General features: G+C 41.3%; 1 protein-coding gene across 1 annotated transcript; it reads left to right on the top strand.

The window, feature by feature from the left end:
• Positions 1–13,931: 13,931 nt before the first annotated feature.
• LOC148037034 (uncharacterized) lies at positions 13,932–15,776 on the top strand. The gene is made up of 2 exons (XM_087677061.1): positions 13,932–13,946; positions 14,335–15,776. The coding sequence occupies exons 1-2, from the start codon at positions 13,932–13,934 to the stop codon at positions 15,679–15,681; spliced, it is 1,362 nt and encodes a 453-aa protein (XP_087533187.1). The 3' UTR covers positions 15,682–15,776.
• Positions 15,777–20,369: the final 4,593 nt, after the last annotated feature.

The raw sequence follows: 20,369 nt of genomic DNA, 5'->3' as shown, positions 1-20,369 counted from the left end.
TGGTGTAGCTCACTTAAGTTGTCTTCCTTCATGGAGCTCCAAATGGCAATGTCAAACAATGTAGATATTTCCTTCAAAAACCTTGCGAGATGCCCTAGCCACAAAATCACCCAATACTTGCCCACTTCTAGGGGATTCACCAGCAATGATCCCTTATGCTGTGCCCTCCAATGTAGAAGTGCCCCATTCATATCAAACACGTGGAAGGTAGCTGTACATGTGCACGTGGAAGGGTGAGCATCCATGTATTGGTATGAAGAAAAAGAACACTACATTACAATCAAATATTGTGCAAGTTTGTGTAAACATATTACCTTTGCTCTTAGATATATTCCATCTTTAGCAAAGCAATACAGACATGCAATCTATCTATTGGAATTAAGCGCTATTGATGCAAAGTCACCACATCTCACCTTGCAATCTAAAATGGTGTCCCCTTCTTTTGTGTACATTTGCAAGAATGAGCTCCAAAAAGCCCTACCATGTTGCATGCCACCTAGAGTATGTGGTATTTATATAATGGATTAGAAATCTACTAAATGTCTACAAAACATCTCTATAGGAGTTTAACAACATTGGATCTCAAATTGACCTCTTAGTGGGGATCCTGATGTATCTCACATCCACTCATTCGTAGAAATGTCATCTTTTGTGAACTCTGGAGGGATGATTCCATTGAAAGCAATATCTGGACACATGTACACTAGAATATATATGACATGTACTTGCATTTAAGCTTAAAATACTAATTTTAGTAATTACACTCATAAACAGAGCCAATAAGTGTGATAGATAAATAGTATCCAACATGATCATATCATGACTTTAAAACTCTCACCTCTCTACCTCCAATAACACAAACAGACGTCTCGCAATAAACATGTGCCATGCGTGCAAGGCCCAAAACTTCTGCCCTAACTTCACCCGTCGATGTCCATCCTCCACAACCTGTTTGAAAAGCTCTAAGATGGAGTGTGTTGTGGTAAGGAAAAGTAACATCCCTGTATCCTTGAGAATACAATCAGATAGCTACATAGCATTGACTAACTCTGCCTCAGTATGGGAGCTCCATGTCAAAATTCCATCCCCCAATTGTAAAAGAGCGGGGATAGATGGGTAGGACATGGGTTAGCATGGGAATACCTAGTTATACTGACGTGGCATTTAAGGTGTTGGGAGATCCAATCAGGGCATCCATTTATCAATAATCAAGTCTCTTTTACCCTTCCTTCTAGCTTTCATGGCTTCCCTTCTTTTTCTCTCTCTTTTTCTATCTTTTTCTCTCTTCTACTAGTCTTTCTCTCTCTTCTTCTCTCATCTTCTTCCCCTTTCTCTCTCATCTTTGTAGTCTCTTCCTTCTCTCCTTCTCTCTCCTACCTTCATTACAGTTGGTATCAGAGCTTAGGTATTTGGTCCTTTCTTCCTTCTCTTTCCTCACATCTAGTTACATTTTACAAAAAAAAGCCCTAGTTTAGATAGGTACAACAGGGGTAGGAGCTGTAAAGGGAGCAGTGATGGAGTACCACAGGGGGATGGTAGCTTTCTTGAAGACCACACAAGCTATGGCAGGAGGCTTGGACAAATTGAAGGCAAGGGGATAAAAATTACAATTCGTTTTCAATCCCTAATCAAAATTAAGAGGTAAACCTGTCAAAAAAGGACTCATAGGAGTTAGTGAGGGCTTTAGTCCCAATTACTTTTGAGAAGAGGTATTTTCTTTCTTCCTTGCAAGCTTCCTTTTGGAGTTTCCATGGAGTACCAAGTCAATATCTCTTCATATCTCTTAGACCTTGCTCCTCCCTTGCAAATGAGTGTTGCCATGGCTTTTCTCACTTCATCCTGAATGTCTAGAGTACCCAATCACTATGGTGTGGTCCACAAAAACAAGGGTAAGGATTAGTGCAATCTATGCTGTTTGTAGCAGGTCGTTTTACTTATTTCCCCATTGTCTCAACAAGGAGATCCGTGCCAAGGTCGTCCTCAGTGTCAACATTCTTAAGGAGGGCATCGACCCTGCCATCAAGACCGACTCCAAGTACCCCCCTTGGCTCTTCCATTTCCTCTATGCAAGTGATCTCCATGGGAACTATTTTGCTTTGAAGTGGCATTCTTTGTTAATGGGATCTCCTCATATACTTTAACTTGCTCGCCCAAGCTACCAAAACTACCTTGCAATGGACTCTCTATATTATGCTCTGGAGAGCTTGATAGATCAGACATTCCATCATCTGTTGCCTTCACAAGAGTTGCTCCTTCTCTAGCATTCATCTTTGTGCGAGTTGTAGTGCTTGGAGATTGATCAATCTGGCATTTAAACAAAGCTATTGGATTTTCCTGAGGGAGAGTGCCAAAAGGGTTTCTTATTGGCATAGGGACACATGGATGTTTGAGGTAATGTGTTGAGACTAGCTCAGGTGCCACGAACTAGTGCTGAGACCAATCGACATTTGTGGCATTGTAGGTAGAGTGCCAAAAGGGTTGCTTATTGGCACAGGGACACTGGGCTATTTGAGGTAATGTGTTGAGACCAACTCCAGGAATAGCACGTGCCTTGAACGTGCTAGCCACTGGTTGAGACTGGTTAAGACTAGTAAAGCCAAATGTTCCAGTTTGGATTGGAGTTGATGCTTAGAAGCCACCAAAAAAAAAGGAAGACCTAGGCTGTGAAATACCAATAGGCTTAGTTTGAAAAGGTGAAGCTGAGCTTCCAAACGGGCGAGTGCTGGAGTACTAACAAAAGTGTTATGCTACCAAACGATTGATTTTATGCTGAGAACAACGAGCATGATGCTTGGGTTTGACCAAATGGAGAAGTGAAAGCATTTTCTATCTTTGTTGTACCAACTCTCCACATCAAGTGGAATGGTGGAAAGTGCTGAACTAGTCCAAGAGTTATACTGCTGCCATTGATTGATGAGGCTCTCTTGGCTGGCCCATACTTAGTGATAGAAACACTTCCCTTTTGATTTGAAGGACTTTTGATGCATGTGCGAGGGCTAGAACAACTTCTACACAACAAATGGTGCATTAGTAGAGGGAGTATTAATGGCTCCTAATGACATTACAAGTGCTGAACTGGAAGGTAGCACCTAAGAAGGTGTCATGGGACATCCTTTGTCCTGGCTATAGTCATGCATGACTGAACCTATTTCAAACTTTTAGAAGATGGACTTAAGAAGTGCAATCTTATTGGAAGCTGATTAGAGTACCTGAAGCCTGAGACTTGATAGAGATCAAAATGTCAACGGAAATCTTCTAGTGTCTACGAATCCAAGGATGCATCAAAGTGGATGTGACAGTCATCTTTTTGTGACACACATAGAAGATTACTCATCTACCTCTCATGAACAAGTCAATGAACACCATATGAATGTTTCTAGAGAATTTCATAGATCCACCATTTTTCTACAACAACAACTTTGCATTTGATAAACTCATCACTTGCACCTGCTGGGGGTTTGTTGGGAGGTTGCCTTTCTTGTCTCAAGAAGTTCAAGTCCCCAAATCCATATAGTTGGCCCCAACATCACTAGCAATTGGTCTATCAAGACTGCAACTCTGCTTCAAGTTCATCTATTGCTTTGTTTATAAGCATTATAATGCTTGGTATATGGGACTTTATTATAGACTTGAGGTGCTTTGAAAGTATTTGGCCCAAATATTCAGATCTTATGGGTGATCTTCTCCACCACTTTTGTCAGCAAGTCTAGTTGCAGCTTGTCTAGCCAGGTCCATTCCTCTCAATCAAGAGGATTAATGCTTTTTTGGCTGTGGACAAATTCTTTTTGTGTAAGGCATCAACACACAGGGCAATTGTCACCATGGATGTCTGAGATTGTCATAGGTGAGTAGAGAACTCCTTTACCATTGAGCACATGCAGGATCTACAGATATGTAAATCTTCAATTGACTTCCCTAATCCAGCATATGGTGCTACTCTTCTGTGTAATCTTGATCATCAGTTAGGGAGGAGATTATCATTCAAGACTGTCCTCTTCTTAAGGGTCAATATATCTGCGTGCAGGAGAGGCATTGAAAAGAAGTTGCTCAAATTTATGAGGAGCACAATGATTTGTGCTATCTAGTTCAAAGGGGTATGTTGTGATTTGGATAACTGCAATCTGAGAAAAGCAATGACACTCTTCTTCAAAGGGGTTCCCCCCAACCATGTTTTAGGTATGCAAACCTTCATCATCAATGTTGTGGCACGTAACTAAGCTCAGAGATTTCAAGCGTTGAAAGGTGCAATTAGCCTATATGATGGGATTGCAATTCTAGACACTATTTCTAGCATTTTAGATCTTTGACTGATGAGATTATCTGTCTAGATAAAGTGCTTGCTACTGGCTTTCATGGGACTTATTTTAATGTGACAATGATGATATTTCTTGGTTGTACACATTGCGAGATTGCCCCATACAACTTGCAAAATAGATTGCAGAATTGAAGCTTTCGATTGACACCTTAAAAAGGAGTGGGATTTTTAATTTATAAAGCTAAGAGACATTGAAAATCTGTGCTGAAATCTCCATTTAGAGGGCTATTGATTTTGACAGCCATATCAAGGGTGTTGTATGTAGTGGATACCAACCCATGTATGAGGGGAAATTATGAGTACCATGACCATTGGCATGGGTTCGATGTGCAAATGCAAATGCATGCACCTACTTATGGTCAACATGCATATGATGATTGTGAATATTTTGACCAGCATGCATTTGATGACTATGTATGTTCTTATGAGCTACATTCTGGTCACATACATGGACAACCATCTAGACATCACTATGTACATGGAAAACATCATGCAAATGTATATGAGTATGTACATGGGGAGCAACATCATTATCAACAACTGAGTGCTTGATATCATAAGCCACTTGATCATTACTAGCAACATGCGCATCCTTATGAGCCACATGATACTGCTCATGAATGTTGCCATGATGAGAGTATCTCACTACTGCAGGCTCATGAGCAGGTGCCCCATCAGTCCAAGGCCCTCAACTTTGAATGCCCAGTAGTAGCCACGCATGTGGGACTCATGGACATCAAATGCCTAGGGGTTGATGCAGTGAATGCTGTAGTGATTGCAATCTCATCTGCTCTAGTTCGACTTGGCCCAGTGGTTCCCAATGAGGTTATAGACAAGTCAATGCATGCTACCATATGGGTTGTTGAGGATCTTGTGCCACCATCAGTGCTTGAAGATGACACCATGAATTACTTCTATGATACATTAGATGCATTGGATCACAATGATCCTTTTGACCCCCGTGGTAGTATGGTGACCCATGCTTATATGGATGACCCTTGTGCTCTTGATGCTTATTATCTAGGTTATCCATTTGATCTCGGGGAACGAAATGGTCTTGGAAAAGTCCTAACCTGATCAACATTTCACCAGTGCAGTTCTTCCCCTACTTCAAGGGTGCAACTTTGACTGAGGAGTAACTAAATTTGCCCTACTCTGCAGCACTATAGACAACTTGCACATAGCACACTATTTTAGAACAGTTTTTACCCTCCATTAATGACAGTCAAGCGTCACCTATCTGAGCTGAAATTACACTTCATGAGCTTCATTTTGACATGTCACATGCCTCAATCGAAGCTGCCCATAGGAAGTTATGACCGATTTTCTCTAGGAAGCCTGTTCTAGACAATATGCTGTCCACTATTTGTTATCCCCTAATTGTCAAGAATTGGTGGCCAAACTCATACGCTATCAACTTGCACATGTCGTATACATCATATACACATTTTTATGCCATGATTCCACATGAGATTGTACTTCCCCATACCTATATTCTCCTTTCTAATGCTGAATAGAGTAGTACTTTGCACCCCCCCTTCTGCTGTGAGCCATAAGTCCTCTTTTTGTTTTTGAGGGCAAAAACCTTCTGGGTTGGGATGGAATGTAAAAGAGTGGGGATAGACGCGTAGGACATGGGTTAGCATGGGAATACCGATCCAATTAGGTCAATAATCAAGTCTCTTTTACCCTTCCTTCTAGCTTTCATGGCTTCCCTTCTTTTTCTCTCTCTTTTTCTTGTCTTTCTCTCTCTTTTGCTAGACTTTCTCTCTCTTCTTCTCTCGTCTTCTTCCCCTTTCTCTCTCCTCTCTGTAGTTTCTTCCTTCTCCCCTTCTCTCTCCTAGGTCTCCTTCATTACACCAATCCATACACGACACTATCTTCATGGAGACGAACCACCATGGTATCATGGGGGAAGTTACTGTTAGATATGATCAATGCCCCACCCTCATTAGGTACTACCAATGATCCATGGTGCTCAAAGTTGTAAGGCCCCCATTATGAGGAGAAGCCAAGTGTGAGCCCGGACATTGGTGGAGTCCTGACTTGTATATCAGATGAGGTCTATGTGACCGGATGGCAAAAAGGTGACCATTGTGGGTCTAATCTTTGGGTTAGACAGAGTGGTTAAGCTGGTAGCAACTCGAGGCACATTGCATTGAGTTGCGTAGTAAGGGAGTTAAAAGAGGCCCCTATGGTAAAGGGAATATTCCCTGGCCGACTAAGTGGAGGCTCATATGGTAGGTTGGTCAGCAGGCCGACCTAACGACCTTCGCGGGCTATAAAAGCTAAACCCCTTCGCAGCCATCTTACACTCATCTTTCACCCAGTCAGAGTTGTTGTTCCAGCTAGCCTTAAGCTCTTCACCTATCTTCTGTCTAGATCGCCATCTAAGCTTCATTTAGTGGAAGCGCACGGGTGGACAGAGCCATCTTTGTATCAGTTGTTTGGAGTTAAAGAATTTTACTGATTCTCCTCTTATCTGTTGTGTACTCTCTATCTCTTTCTCAGATTCTGTTCGCTGCGCCGTGTAATATTTTACATGGTATCAGAGCCCAGGGGGCTCTAGAGATCGGAGAGCGTGCAAGAGGCAAAGGCTTCAACAGCAAAGAGAAACGATGTCGACTCCGGGAAGCAGTTCTGGCGCATCAGGAAGCGGTGCAGGAGGTGGTGCTGCTGTACCGGCTATTCAAACACTGAGGATTCGTCCACCAACCTTCAGCGAAGGCAAGTTAGATGGTACAAACTACACCTTGTGGAAGTTCAAAATTACAACTATCCTTGATTCTTATGAGCTTCTGGAGACTGTGCTAGGGACTGACGCAGAACCACAGCCTATCCCCGATCCATCAAATCCTAGTGTGATGATTCCTCCGAATGCAGATCTTCTACGAGCTTGGAAACGAAGGAATGCAGATGCATTGTGTGCCTTAGTTACAAGCTGTTCTGATAGTGTTTTGACTCTGATTCAGCATACAACCAAAGCGTCAGAGGCTTGGAATGTACTAAGGAGTCAGTATGAAACACGAAACCAAACAAGGATTCAAAACTTGGAGAATCAACTAGCAGCGGAGAAGTTTGCTGAAGGAGAGACGGTTGAAGCATTCATCACTCGGATTAAGAATCTGCGCGACCAGATGGCTGGCGCTGGGATACAAAAGACTAGCGAAGAGCTAGCTCGGAGGTGTCTTCGGATTTGTCCACAAAAGTTTGATGGACTAGTAACTGCCCTTAATACTCAGGTGAGACCTCAAGCTTTGACTTTTGAGGAGTTTTGTGCATTATTAATGGAGGAGGAGTTGAGGCTGAAAGCCCGAGAAGGAAGCAACAATGGAGATGCTGCATTCTCTGCCAATGCAAAAGGCAAAGGTGTTTCCTCCACCAAAAATGATGGTGACAAAAAGAAAAAGGGCGGCAAGAAGAAGTTTCAAGGAGAGTGCTTCTACTGTAAGAAGAAAGGACATGCAATTGCAGATTGTCGTGTCAAGAAGGCAGATGAAAAGAATGGTACCCTTAAAACTAAAGGGAAAGAGACAGCCAATACGGCTGAAGCAGAGTTGGAATTATTCATGGCGACCATTGAGGAAGTGTGCTCCTCGGCGCAAGAAGAATCTACCACTGACTCTTGGGTGTTGGATAGTGGGGCCTCCCGTCACATGACCAACAAGAAAGGTCTATACAGTTCTATGCAGCCTCTACAAGAATCCATCACTGTGACGGTTGGAAATGATGCTAAATGCCCTGCTACGGGCACAGGTACTATTTCTTTTGTTGCTGCAAATGGTGAAGTCAAAAAGCTTTCAAATGTGTTGTATGTTCCCGAAATCAGGAGAAATCTCTTATCAGTTGCTGCCATAACTGATCTTGGTCATGAAGTGAGGTTCAAGAAGACAGGTGCAGAAATTATTGATAGTGCTGGCACAATTGTTGGCAAAGGAGAAAGAAGGAACAACCTGTATGAGCTAAGTGCTCTTACAGCCACCGCTGGAGTGGGCACAAGTAAGCTTTGGCATGAAAGGTTTGGACACATCGGATTTGCAGTATTGAAGGAGATGCAAAAGCAAGGTATGGTTGCTCACCTACCTACAATAACTGAATTGAAGGAACCATGTGAAGCTTGTATGATGGGCAAGCAACAGAGAAAGGCATTTCCACAAGAAAGCAAGAATAGAGCACATGCTCCTCTAGAGTTGGTGCATGCTGACTTGTGTGGTAAGATGCCTACACAGGCCTTGGGGGGATCTTCTTATTTTATGTTGATTGTCGACGACTACAGTAGGAAGATGTGGGTGTACTTCCTTCGTGATAAGGCTCAAGCTTTTGGTAAGTTTAAAGAATGGCTAATACTTGTTGAGAATGAAACAGGGAAAAGTGTGAAGAAATTTAGAACAGATGGTGGTGGTGAGTTCAACTCAAAGGAGTTTGAAGGCTTTTGCAAGAGCAAAGGGATCAAGCGTCAATTGACAACGCCTCACACACCTCAGCAGAATGGTGTTGTGGAACGCAGGAATCGTACCATTGTGGAGATGGCAAGATGCATGCTAAAGGGCAAGGGATTGCCTAACCATTTTTGGGCTGAAGCTGTTAATACTGCAGTCTACATTCTAAATCGGAGCTACACAAAGGCTCTCAAGGGAAAAACACCTCATGAGGCTTACACTGGTAAGAAACCATCTGTTTCACATTTCAGAATTTTTGGATGTGAATGTTATGCACATGTTCCAGATAAGAAGAGAAACAAGTTACAACCAAAAAGCAGAAAATGTATCTTCTTGGGTTATAGTGATGAGCAGAAGGCTTACAAGTTATATGACCAAGAGGCAAAGAAGATCATCGCGAGCCGTGATGTGGTGTTCAAGGAGGAGCCGCATACAGTGGAGGAGGAGAAGGCAAGGTCTTCCACTTTATCATCAAGCGAAGAAGTAGTCCACTATGAACCTGTCCCGAGAGCTATCCCTATCCTTAAGGAGGAGGAAGCATCATCTTCAGATGATGAGGAAAAAGTTCACCAACCTGACATCACCCCACCGGAAAAGCCATTGCCGCGCTGGGTGAAGCAGCTCTATGACCACAATAATCCTATGCCTGCATCTGTTGAGGAGAAGGCAGACGGACCAAGGAGGTCTCAGAGAATAGAGGAGCAAAGGAGGGCTTTTGATCACATAGTCAACATGGCCTTGATGGTTGAGATTATGAGAGAAGTAAAGGAGCCAACTGACTTAGAAGAAGCACTTGCAGATCCATCATGGAAGGCTGCTATGCAGGCGGAGTATGACAGCATAATGAAGAATGACACTTGGGAGCTAGTGCATCGGCCAGCAAAGCGGAAGATTATTGGCACCAAGTGGATCTGGAAGGTAAAGTACAAGGCTGATGGTACCTTAGAAAAGTACAAAGCTAGACTGGTTGCCCAAGGATTTTCACAAGTTGAAGGGTTTGATTTTCAAGAGTCATTTGCCCCAACTGCCAGAATGACCACTATTCGCACAGTACTTGCAGTGGCTGCCCATAAGAAGTGGCCAGTGTACCAAATGGATGTTAAGTCAGCGTTCTTAAATGGTGACCTCAAGGAGGAGGTGTACGTGGCTCAGCCACCAGGGTTTGAGGCCCCCCATTCTGAGAACAAAGTGTGTAAACTGAAGAAGGCATTGTATGGGCTGAAACAAGCCCCCAGAGCATGGTACCAGCGGATAGATAGGTTCTTTTTAAACCTAAACTTCAAAAGATGTGCCTCAAATGCTAACTTGTATGTTTACAGGGATGGTAAAAAGTCTGTAGTGATTGTCCTATATGTGGACGACCTTCTTATTACAGGTGACTATGAAGATATGATCAACCAAACTCGAAAGGCTTTGAGTTCTGAGTTTGAAATGACAGACTTGGGCTTGCTGCACTATTGTTTGGGGATTGAAGTCTGGCAAGAGCCAGGAAAGATCTTCATCTCTCAGAAGAAGTATGCATGGGAGATCTTGAAGGCATTTGGCATGACCGAGTGCAAGGAGATAGCTACACCTATGGAGGTGAATGCAAAGTTATCCGTTGAGGATACATCAGCATTAGCAGACATTGGGAGGTATAGGAGGTTGGTCGGCAGTCTGATCTACTTGTGTAACACCAGACCAGATATCAGTTTTGCTGTTGGTGTTTTGAGCAGGTTCTCAAACAAACCTCATGAGAGTCATTGGAAGGCTGGGATGCGGGTGCTCAGATACTTGAAGAAAACTCTTGACTATGGTATCACATACAGTTTCGGAACTTCTCTTGTGGGGAATTGTGACTCAGATTGGGCAGGAGACATTGATTCCAGGAAGTCAGTTTCTGGTTATTGTTTCTCTTTGGGTTCAGGAATTTTCTCTTGGATTAGTAAGAAGCAACCAACAGTGGCATTGTCTTCTACCGAAGCAGAGTACAAGGCAGCTTGTTTTGCTGCATGTGAGGCCGTATGGTTGAGAAGGATTCTATGGCATATGGGAGTGCAGGATGAAGAACCAACTGTGCTGAGATGTGACAATCAGAGTTGCATCGCCATTGCCAAAAATCCAGTGTTTCATGCACGCACCAAACATATAGAGATCCAGTATCACTATGTGCGTGATTTGATGGAGGATGGGATAGTGGAATTGGTCTACTGTCCAACAGAGGAGAATGGAGCAGATATCTTCACCAAAGCACTTACGAAGGATCTGCTTCAAGTTCATCTTCAGAGACTCGGCATTGGGCCGAGGAGATAGTTCACCTATGGGTGGACATTGAGGGGGGGTGTTAGATATGATCAATGCCCCACCCTCATTAGGTACTACCAATGATCCATGGTGCTCAAAGTTGTAAGGCCCCCATTATGAGGAGAAGCCAAGTGTGAGCCCGGACATTGGTGGAGTCCTGACTTGTATATCAGATGAGGTCTATGTGACCGGATGGCAAAAAGGTGACCATTGTGGGTCTAATCTTTGGGTTAGACAGAGTGGTTAAGCTGGTAGCAACTCGAGGCACATTGCATTGAGTTGCGTAGTAAGGGAGTTAAAAGGGGCCCCTATGGTAAAGGGAATATTCCCTGGAATATTCCCTGGCCGACTAAGTGGAGGCTCATATGGTAGGTCGGTCAGCAGGCCGACCTAACGACCTTCGCGGGCTATAAAAGCTAAACCCCTTCGCAGCCATCTTACACTCATCTTTCACCCAGTCAGAGTTGTTGTTCCAGCTAGCCTTAAGCTCTTCACCTATCTTCTGTCTAGATCGCCATCTAAGCTTCATTTAGTGGAAGCGCACGGGTGGACAGAGCCATCTTTGTATCAGTTGTTTGGAGTTAAAGAATTTTACTGATTCTCCTCTTATCTGTTGTGTACTCTCTATCTCTTTCTCAGATTCTGTTCGCTGCGCCGTGTAATATTTTACAGTTACTATATGCATTTTCTCTACATCACGTGCATTCAAGGCCTATTTATAAATATCCCAATCTATGAAATTTTTTGGAATAAAACACAACTCTTTTCTATTCAATCTGTAAATGATCCCTTTATATTACATCCTTCTGTATGCAAAAAATGTATAAAAATGGTATTTTAAAAATACCTTATTTTGAACCCACGTGATGTACACATATTCACGAGTAACTGACCTGAGATGATATCGCATGCTGTATTTGTGGCTTCTTCGTCAACCTCAACCATCTTGTGTTGGTCGACCTCCTCCAATGCCCCTACCAATTGAGAGAATGTCTCACTTCGATGATCATTTCACAATGCATTTCCTATCTCGGATGGGTTGGATAGAACAGTATGCCACTCCACCTTTGCTATCATAGTGGCGTGGGAGACATCAACTTGCAAGGGGTCTTCCATGGGTCTTTCAGTGTGGACCTTTGCACATTGACTCCTCGATTAGTAACATATTCTTCTTATTGAATGTTACAATAGATAATATTCTTGATAGAAGTTTGTTTACCTGTGTGTGTAGTTAGCACATCTTGCACCATTGTAGCTTTGTGGGAGACGATGTCTTGCAAGGGGACTTCCACACGACTTTTAGTATGACCCTCTGCATGATGAATTTACAATTAGAAACATATTCTTCCTTCAAAATGCTATTGTAGATAGTATTCTTGAGGCATGTTAGTTCACCAGTGTTTGTTCCTCTGGTACATCCTCCAGCATTATAGGTTGATAATCAAAAATTTTATTCTACTCTGCAAAAATACATACCATTCTTATTAACATTGTATTGTGGGAAAAAAAAACAATGAGTCATCATGCTTGTTCACCTGTAGCTACCACGTCCCTCCTTGGCACAACTAGTCCATGTTCTTGCATTCTTTCCTTGCCTACACAGGGACACACATCACTATTAACATCATATAATGATAAAATGTTTTAACACTTTGACATCATGTAATCATGGCATGTGTGGAATTCACAAGCATCGTTTCTTTACCTCCCTCTGCATTAGCCATGTCTGATGTGACCTTAAATCTAAGACACTTAGTTCTTCCACCCTCTCCATGGTAAAAAATATTCTTGTTGTTATTTTGATGATGAACAAGAAATACATGCCTTCACATCATGAGTTTTGTGCAAAAGCAAGCTTACCATCTTAGTGCTCTATAATACATGTATCAATTCGATGTGATGCCTCATTGGTTCTCATCGTTGTTGTCCATCTCTTATAGCGGTGCGTAAGGTAACACTCTCCACCACAAGATCTGGAAGAACTTGTTGTATCCTTCTATCCATGCCAATGACATAGACCTCCTCGGTGGTACCTTCCATTGCAATCTACTCTTGAGTGGTATCAATCAAGGAGCCTACATGGTTTGGTGGTTACAATTCATATTCAAAGAAATATTTTCGCTACAGGGACACAATAGATGTCTTGGCTATAGTACTTTAAAACATCAAACCTTTTGGGTGTGGGGAAACCAAATTAATTGGTGATGAGGCTTAATCTTTGCTTGGCCTTAGATGTACGATTGCTCTTGACAACACCTAAAAACATGCCATTTATTGCAACAAATTTTTGGCAAAACTGTATACAATTGACACCTTATTACTAAATTTTTACATGAATTCAATGCAGATGCGGTGTTCGTTGTTGCTGTCTTTGGAGGCCGTGTCCTTGCAGTCTAGCTAGGAGATGAATCTATGGGAAAGTTCTTATACGGGAGGAAGGTGGAGTTTTAGACAAAATTTGATAGGTCTACTTAGTGAATCTTAGCTATGATTGTTTAAAATTTTACTGTAGGGATTATTATCACTTAGAGGAGATAAGACCTTGTTATAAATTAGGAGTCTTCGGGGGAATTTTAGACTTGACAAGGTCTGGACAAGTTGATAGGATATCTTAGCATTAATCTCAGGGATGGAGGATTTCATTAGTTATGCTACCTCCTACCTCTTAATGATTAAATTACTTATGAAAAAATACATAGCATTATGATTGTGATTATTGTCTGCAGTAATACTGTAGTGATGATGAAGGGGTGATCATTAAATCATTGATGATTATTATGGAGATTTCTTTGGGGAGGTGTTGAATATTAGATTCAAGAGGATGACTCTTGGCAAGGACGAAGTAATCCAAAGGGGACTGCTTTGCTACTAGGCAAATCCCTATGGAGGCCAACATGGGTGTTATCAAGGTAATTTGTAAATCACCCATGTGCGTCAAGGTAACCATTAGCAGCCTTTGACCATATTGAATATGTCTTATAAGCTTTTTGTCAAGGCTTTGGCACTCAAAATTAAGTGATTACTAGCTTAAGTCATCCACCCCGAGCATTATGGCTTCATTTTCTTTATCAGAAAATAGAAAATGCCATTCCTAGCCTTGCAACAGCTATTGACTAAGAAATGATTGGTGGACAGGACTACCTCTTAGTGAATGGATTTTGAAAAGGCATGTAATCACATTCCTTAGGATTTCATCTGCATTTACCTCGAAGCAATGGTCTTGGGAAGGAAGTTCTCTAGGATGATTATGATACGATCGAGATTATTCCAAATTCTCAATTCTCATATGTTTTATAGGATTGTGACCTCCAAATGCGAAACTACCTAGGAATTGAATCTGTCACCAAAGAGGTCTCTGTGAAGCTGCGCCAAGGGTACAAAGAGGTAGAGAGGCTGGAAAGGGAGGTTTTGGGATCAATTGAATTGGAATATGCACGTCATCAACAAATGGGTGATCTAACAAGTCTGAGGGAACATATGTGCCGTCTTCTTTCATCCAAGCTGCAAATGTGCAATGAGGCGAAGGAAAAAATACGGACTTCAGACCTAGTGATTGGATTCCTAACAGAAAAACTACAAGATGTGGAAGATCACTTTGAAAAGTTTTCCAAGCTTTATAATGTCATGCGAGCTCAGAGAAACAAGTTTATTACACTTGTTCAGGCTAGTAAAATCACAATGGCTGAACTGAAAGATAAAGTGAGAAGATTGGAAGTGGAATACAACATGTTACAAGGTGAGCTGCAATATAAGGACAGAGTTCTGAATCAAATGCGAAAAGAATTTGTGAGCAGTGTGCAGGCTAGGTTCCATCTGCGCACGGAACTTATCAAATGCTCAAAGTCCCTCCAAAAGCAAAAGGAGCTTGTTGATGAGAAGGTTATTGAAGCTTCAAGGATGAATGGGTTCATCAACACTGCAGAGAAAGAGATGTCTTTATTCCGAAAGCACTATGAAACATGTGTGCTTGATCGAAATTATGTGGGAATCTCCTTGATTGACCGCAATGATGAGCTCTGCATTCTGTATGAAAAGTCAAATGTACAGGAGGAGCTCTTCAAGGTTTCAGATATAGAGATGTCAAAGCGAGATAATGAGATATCATTCCTGAAGCATCAAGTGGGAGGCTTAGAAAGATCAATTCTAATTTGCTATACATTCATTCCAAGAGCCCGGGAGCTCCAGAATACAATCAGTGAGCTGAAGCATGAGCTTAAGCGAGTGCAAATGGAAGGGGATAGACTCTCAGACTTGGTGGAAAGGCCAACAAATACAGAAAGGTGGAAATTGTTACATGGTATTGATCCAAGTGAAGGACAACTCAGGGCCAAGCTTTCATTCATTGAAGAGAGCTTGTCGCGAAAAGAAGACCAATCACTTGAAAAAGATTTAATTCTTGAGGAGATTTCTGCACTAGCAGAAGAAATCAAGAAGCAGGCTGCAGAAAGTTCAGAGGATAGTAAAAAAACTGCAAAACAGTTGACCGATTATCAGCACAATGTGCGTGAAATTACTGATCGCATGATGGCCATTGTCTCCGAACTGTCTCTTGCCCAGGCTACTGCAATTAGCTTGCAGAAGGAAAAGGAGTCATTAAGTAGGATGATCGAAGAGGCATACTCACAATATCATGCTGAACAATAAAAGTACTTAAAGGTCAATTAAGAAGATGACGAGTATTGAGCAAGAATCACAAACGAGAGCTGAAATAAAACAAGGAACAGATCATGAGGCAGTGTAGCAATACATCATCTCTCTCTGATTTGAGACATATTAAAACGTATAAAAAAAAAAAGAAGAAAAAAAAAACGGTTACGAAGAGGGGAGGGAAAGAGAGAGCCATGCCCGTCGATTCCCACACACACGTCCCCGTCCGTGCCTTACCCCTCGCGAGAGACAAGCTCTCATCAAGCTCTGCAAGCCTCTTGCTCATCAATACGTTGAGCGAGCTCCATGGTATAGTCTTCAAGCTCTCCTCCAGTGGATCGACCTGCCATGCGCATGGCGCCGCACCTGCATGAGTCGGTGGTGATCCGAGAAGGCGATGGTGGAGATGGGCGATCGCTGCTGCAGGGTCAGAGGATAATAATGACGCCCGGACTGGTGATGATGACGATGATGGGGGCAGGGATGCGGATCGGATTAGTCGATTACGGGCGGGAGGAGGATCCGTTGCTAGGGTTGATATTGCCGTATTCGTCTCTGCAAATGCGGCCGGTTGATATGTCGTGCTAATTCAGACAGACCTCTCTCACATAATTATAATGATCAGACAGATTCATGGATTGCCTGCGTTGCATTAGAAAAGGCCAATCATTTGAGAGAGAGAGAGAGAGAGAGAGAGAGAGCAATGATATGATGATTATTACATTAATACTTCTGATGATAGACCCATCAAATTCAAGCACCATTGCCAATGTGGTCATAATTAGCAGCTTCATCTTCTTCCTGATCATAACCTCGCTCTTTCATTATCACTATCCCTCTCTTTCCTCCAACAAAGCATCATCATTTGTGGAATTCTAGATTGAAGATACGGCGGCTCATTCCAACAGAATGCGCTTGAATTCGATGAAGGCCAATTCACAAACGGAAGTCATTCGTGATGAGGAGTAGTCGTAGAGAGATTGGAAGCATAATTGGACTAATCTTTTGCCTGCAAAATATCACTTATTCAGGATCCCACATGTCCTCAATCGGATCGTTCATCAGTCGTTGGAAGAGACATAGAAGAATTTAATCTTTTAAGCTTTTAAATATTCAAGCCTTTATTTAAATATTACTTAAGGTTCGGGTCACATAGAGCAAGAGTTTGTGGATCAATTTGGAAAAGTGAGAGATCAAGAAGAGAAGAAGAAAACCCAAAGGGTTTGCTATTTGAGATGACTCAATGGACTAAATTTCCTGGCTGGACTATTGGACACGCACTTCCAAAGACATAATTATGATTTACATGTTTCCAAATCATCACCATGTCCTTTTCTTGACGCTAAACTGGAGCTTCAATATACTTATCCAATCTGAAGTGATAAGATCTCTCAAGAGACGAGAAATGTTGAGCTTGCGATGCACAATGGCTGGATAGTGGTTGAACTGCAAGAGGACACGGTCTCCAAAGGCGCAATCACGACCTGCGGGTTTTACAAGTAAGTGTCTAATTGGTTTATCTAAAATAAATGATATGGCATGAAAATTTCTTTAGTTTAATATTTTTAAAATATATCGTTAAACCTGTTTTCTTATGCTACATGGTTGTTTGCATTTATCTGAACTGGTTTTTATTTATTAAAAATCAAAAACAGTCGAAAACACTAAAAATGACTCAAAATGATCATAAATAAAATTTTATAAAATTATTGATTGAAAATTTATAAGTTCTGATATTTTTCCTATAAATATTATGAGTCAGGGAATTTATTGAATTTCTATCAAGATTTTTAAAGATGTTTTGTTATAATTAAAAATTAGGAAAGAGTTATATTTAGGGAAAAAGGCATGGTTTTCCTTTATGTAAAATGTGTTATTTATTGATATAAACTATGGATTCTTAGTGAAGTATTGGAAACAAAATCTTTGATTTGTTAGTGCATTTATGTTGTAAGGGTTAAAGAAAAGAAATAATGATTTAATAATATTTTACTTAAGAAATGCTCGTATAAAGATATGGTGTTTTGGTTTTGAAAGGAGAGATTATACACGGTGTGGACATTTAGGAAACATTGGAAATTACAAATAAAAAGTTTGACAACACTTTATAATGATTTATAATGTTAGGTTGCAGTTATAAAATTTAGTTTAAATTAAAACCAAAGTAAAATCAAAACAATTTGATGATTGGATGGCATGAGAAAAAGCCTCAGCATCTATATTAAATTTTTACATGTTGTTCATTTTACAACCAATTTCTTAAATATATGGAGTGGAGGGCTACTAGGACTCATTGATAAATTAAAGGGTGCTATGGAAATTTAAAATAAATTATGTATGTGAACCATAAGAGTGTGAAAAGAATTTGTTCTATCATGCTGATACTGGTTATAGAAGAGAGAAGGAAAGGACGTTATATTTGCAAAATGAATTAAGTACTTAAAAACTAATAAGCAACGACGAAATTTATATACGGAGTGGGAAATGTCTACCAAGGGAGATTAAAATTTAGGGGTTTATGGTACTTCAGAAAATTTGATTTGAATGTTTGTTTAAAATTAAACAAATAAAAAGAATTAATTTTAATTAGGTGGAGAGAAACATAAAAAGGAATTTTAAATGGAGATATACAAATAGATCCAAGAGATCTATATTCTTGAAACAACCTTTCCAAAGTCAAACATTAAAAACATTTCCTGGATAAACCGCCACTAGTTGGCAGGAGAAATTTATGAGAAGCTGCTTCTGAAAGATGGAGGGAAACCGTAGTTATCTTAGGTTTAGCAATCTAGTGCCTAATACAATGTACTGAAGTTTAGAATCTTTGCAGTTGGACTACTACAAACAACATTATAGATTTTAGGGAAGGCTAAGTTGAGTCAAATTAAAACAATTAGTGAAATAATCACTTGTTTAGTGCAACAACTCTTAGGAGTTGGCTTGTTAACCTGGGTAAAAGTGGCTTGGTCTTTGGCCAGTCATTTTTGGTGCGTCTGCCGGGAGCCAAGTGCGCTCGAACTAGTGATAAATCTTCCGAGGGTATTTTAGATCCTAAGTGTTATTTATGAGTGAATACGCAGTCTCTTTTCTAAGGGACTATTTTCCTAATTTGCCCCAGGAGTGTCAAAGAAAAGTGCTAGATAGGGCGAGAGATACAAAGTTAGTAGAGGGAGGCACATATTTCGGGCCACAATTAACTGTGGACGTTGAACAATTATCCTCTTGGAGCTGGGACTTTAACGACTGTGCGCAAACTATAGTTCTACTAGCGACACACTTTGGGTTAATAGACGCGGTAGAGATAAATACAATCAGTGTATCGTACCACTTTGATTGGTATCACTGCACAGCTTATCGGACGTTTAGAAGAGTAGTGTGGGATGATGTGTTGCCTTGGATACGTGTATCCAGAGGTTTAAGAATTTCTTTCGACACGAAAGACGTGAGAGAGGTTGCTGAAATTCTAGGTTTAATCCCCGAGCAAGAAGAAAAGTTACCTTTTGGGGAGATAGACCCAGAGCTGCCGACTATTTTGAACCTTCTAAGTGCGCATACAAGCGACAATTTAATTTTATAGCTTCAAATAGAACGAGCGTAATTTTGGAGTATGACAGTAAAAGCTAGTTTAGTACTCGTGGATGAATTCAGAAGAGAGACGGAAGCAGCAAAACGAAGCTAGGGATCAGCGAGTTAGAGAACGAGCAGTGCGACAAGAGGCTTGGCTATTAGAAAGGCTAGAGAGGGTCAACGCATTGCTGAATTTGGGAGTAGACGCTGTGTCTAACTCAACGGTAGAACCTCTTCAACCTAGCTTATTAACTGATAGAACACCATTGAAAGAAAGTGAAGCAGCTTCATATCAATGGGATCAAGTTGTCTCCAGTACTAGCAGTGTCACTGGGGAAAGAGGTAGGAAAATTAGGGAAACTAGGGAGAGTGAAGCTAATGCTACAGTCGGGAGTATTGAACTGCTCTTTGACTGGGATTTAGAGTCAAATTTCGGATTGCGTCAATTATTTAAGGAACCTCAGGAACCTCCGTGGTTTGATACTATCAACGATTTAGGGTTAGGGCTACTATTTAGAGAAACAATGGCTCGCAACCCAGTTAGATTAGCTGATTTCACGCAATTCGGGGGATTATGGGACGAAGATCCCGATGCCCATTCGCAAAGATTTGAGGTGACTTGTGTCGCCAATGAGATAATAGATGACGACCAAAAGCTTCATATCTTCCCTGCAACATTAAAAGATGAAGCAGCAAAATGGTATGGGAATTTAGATGCTCAACATAAAGGGACCTATGATGCCTTATCAAGAGCTTTTCTAGAAAAATTTAGACGACAAGGTTTTCAAGATAGATTGGCTCTTCAATTGGATTATCTGTCCCAAGGAGCAACTGAAAGTGTTGAACATTATATTGAGCGCATGGAGACGATCATTCGTAAGATGAATCCTGCTCCTGACGATCCCACGCAAAAACGTAAGTTTATTGATGGACTTAATCCTGAAGTTCATCAGCATGTTAGTTTACAACGACCAGCTACGTTGGCAGATGCTAAAACACATGCTAGATGGTGGGAAGAAGTGCAGCTTAGTCAACAACGACGGAGAGATCTATTCAAAGAATCTCGGACAGAATACCCAAGCACTTCAGGTGGGGTACCTAAGAACGTGTCTTATGTG

Source organism: Lygodium microphyllum, chromosome 4 (assembly GCF_053477565.2).
Source record: "Lygodium microphyllum isolate KBCC chromosome 4, Lygodium_microphyllum_v1.1.10, whole genome shotgun sequence".
Classification (NCBI taxonomy): Eukaryota; Viridiplantae; Streptophyta; class Polypodiopsida; order Schizaeales; family Lygodiaceae; genus Lygodium; species Lygodium microphyllum.
Note: the sequence above shows the minus strand (reverse complement) of the source record. Positions and strands in the feature narration are given on the sequence as shown.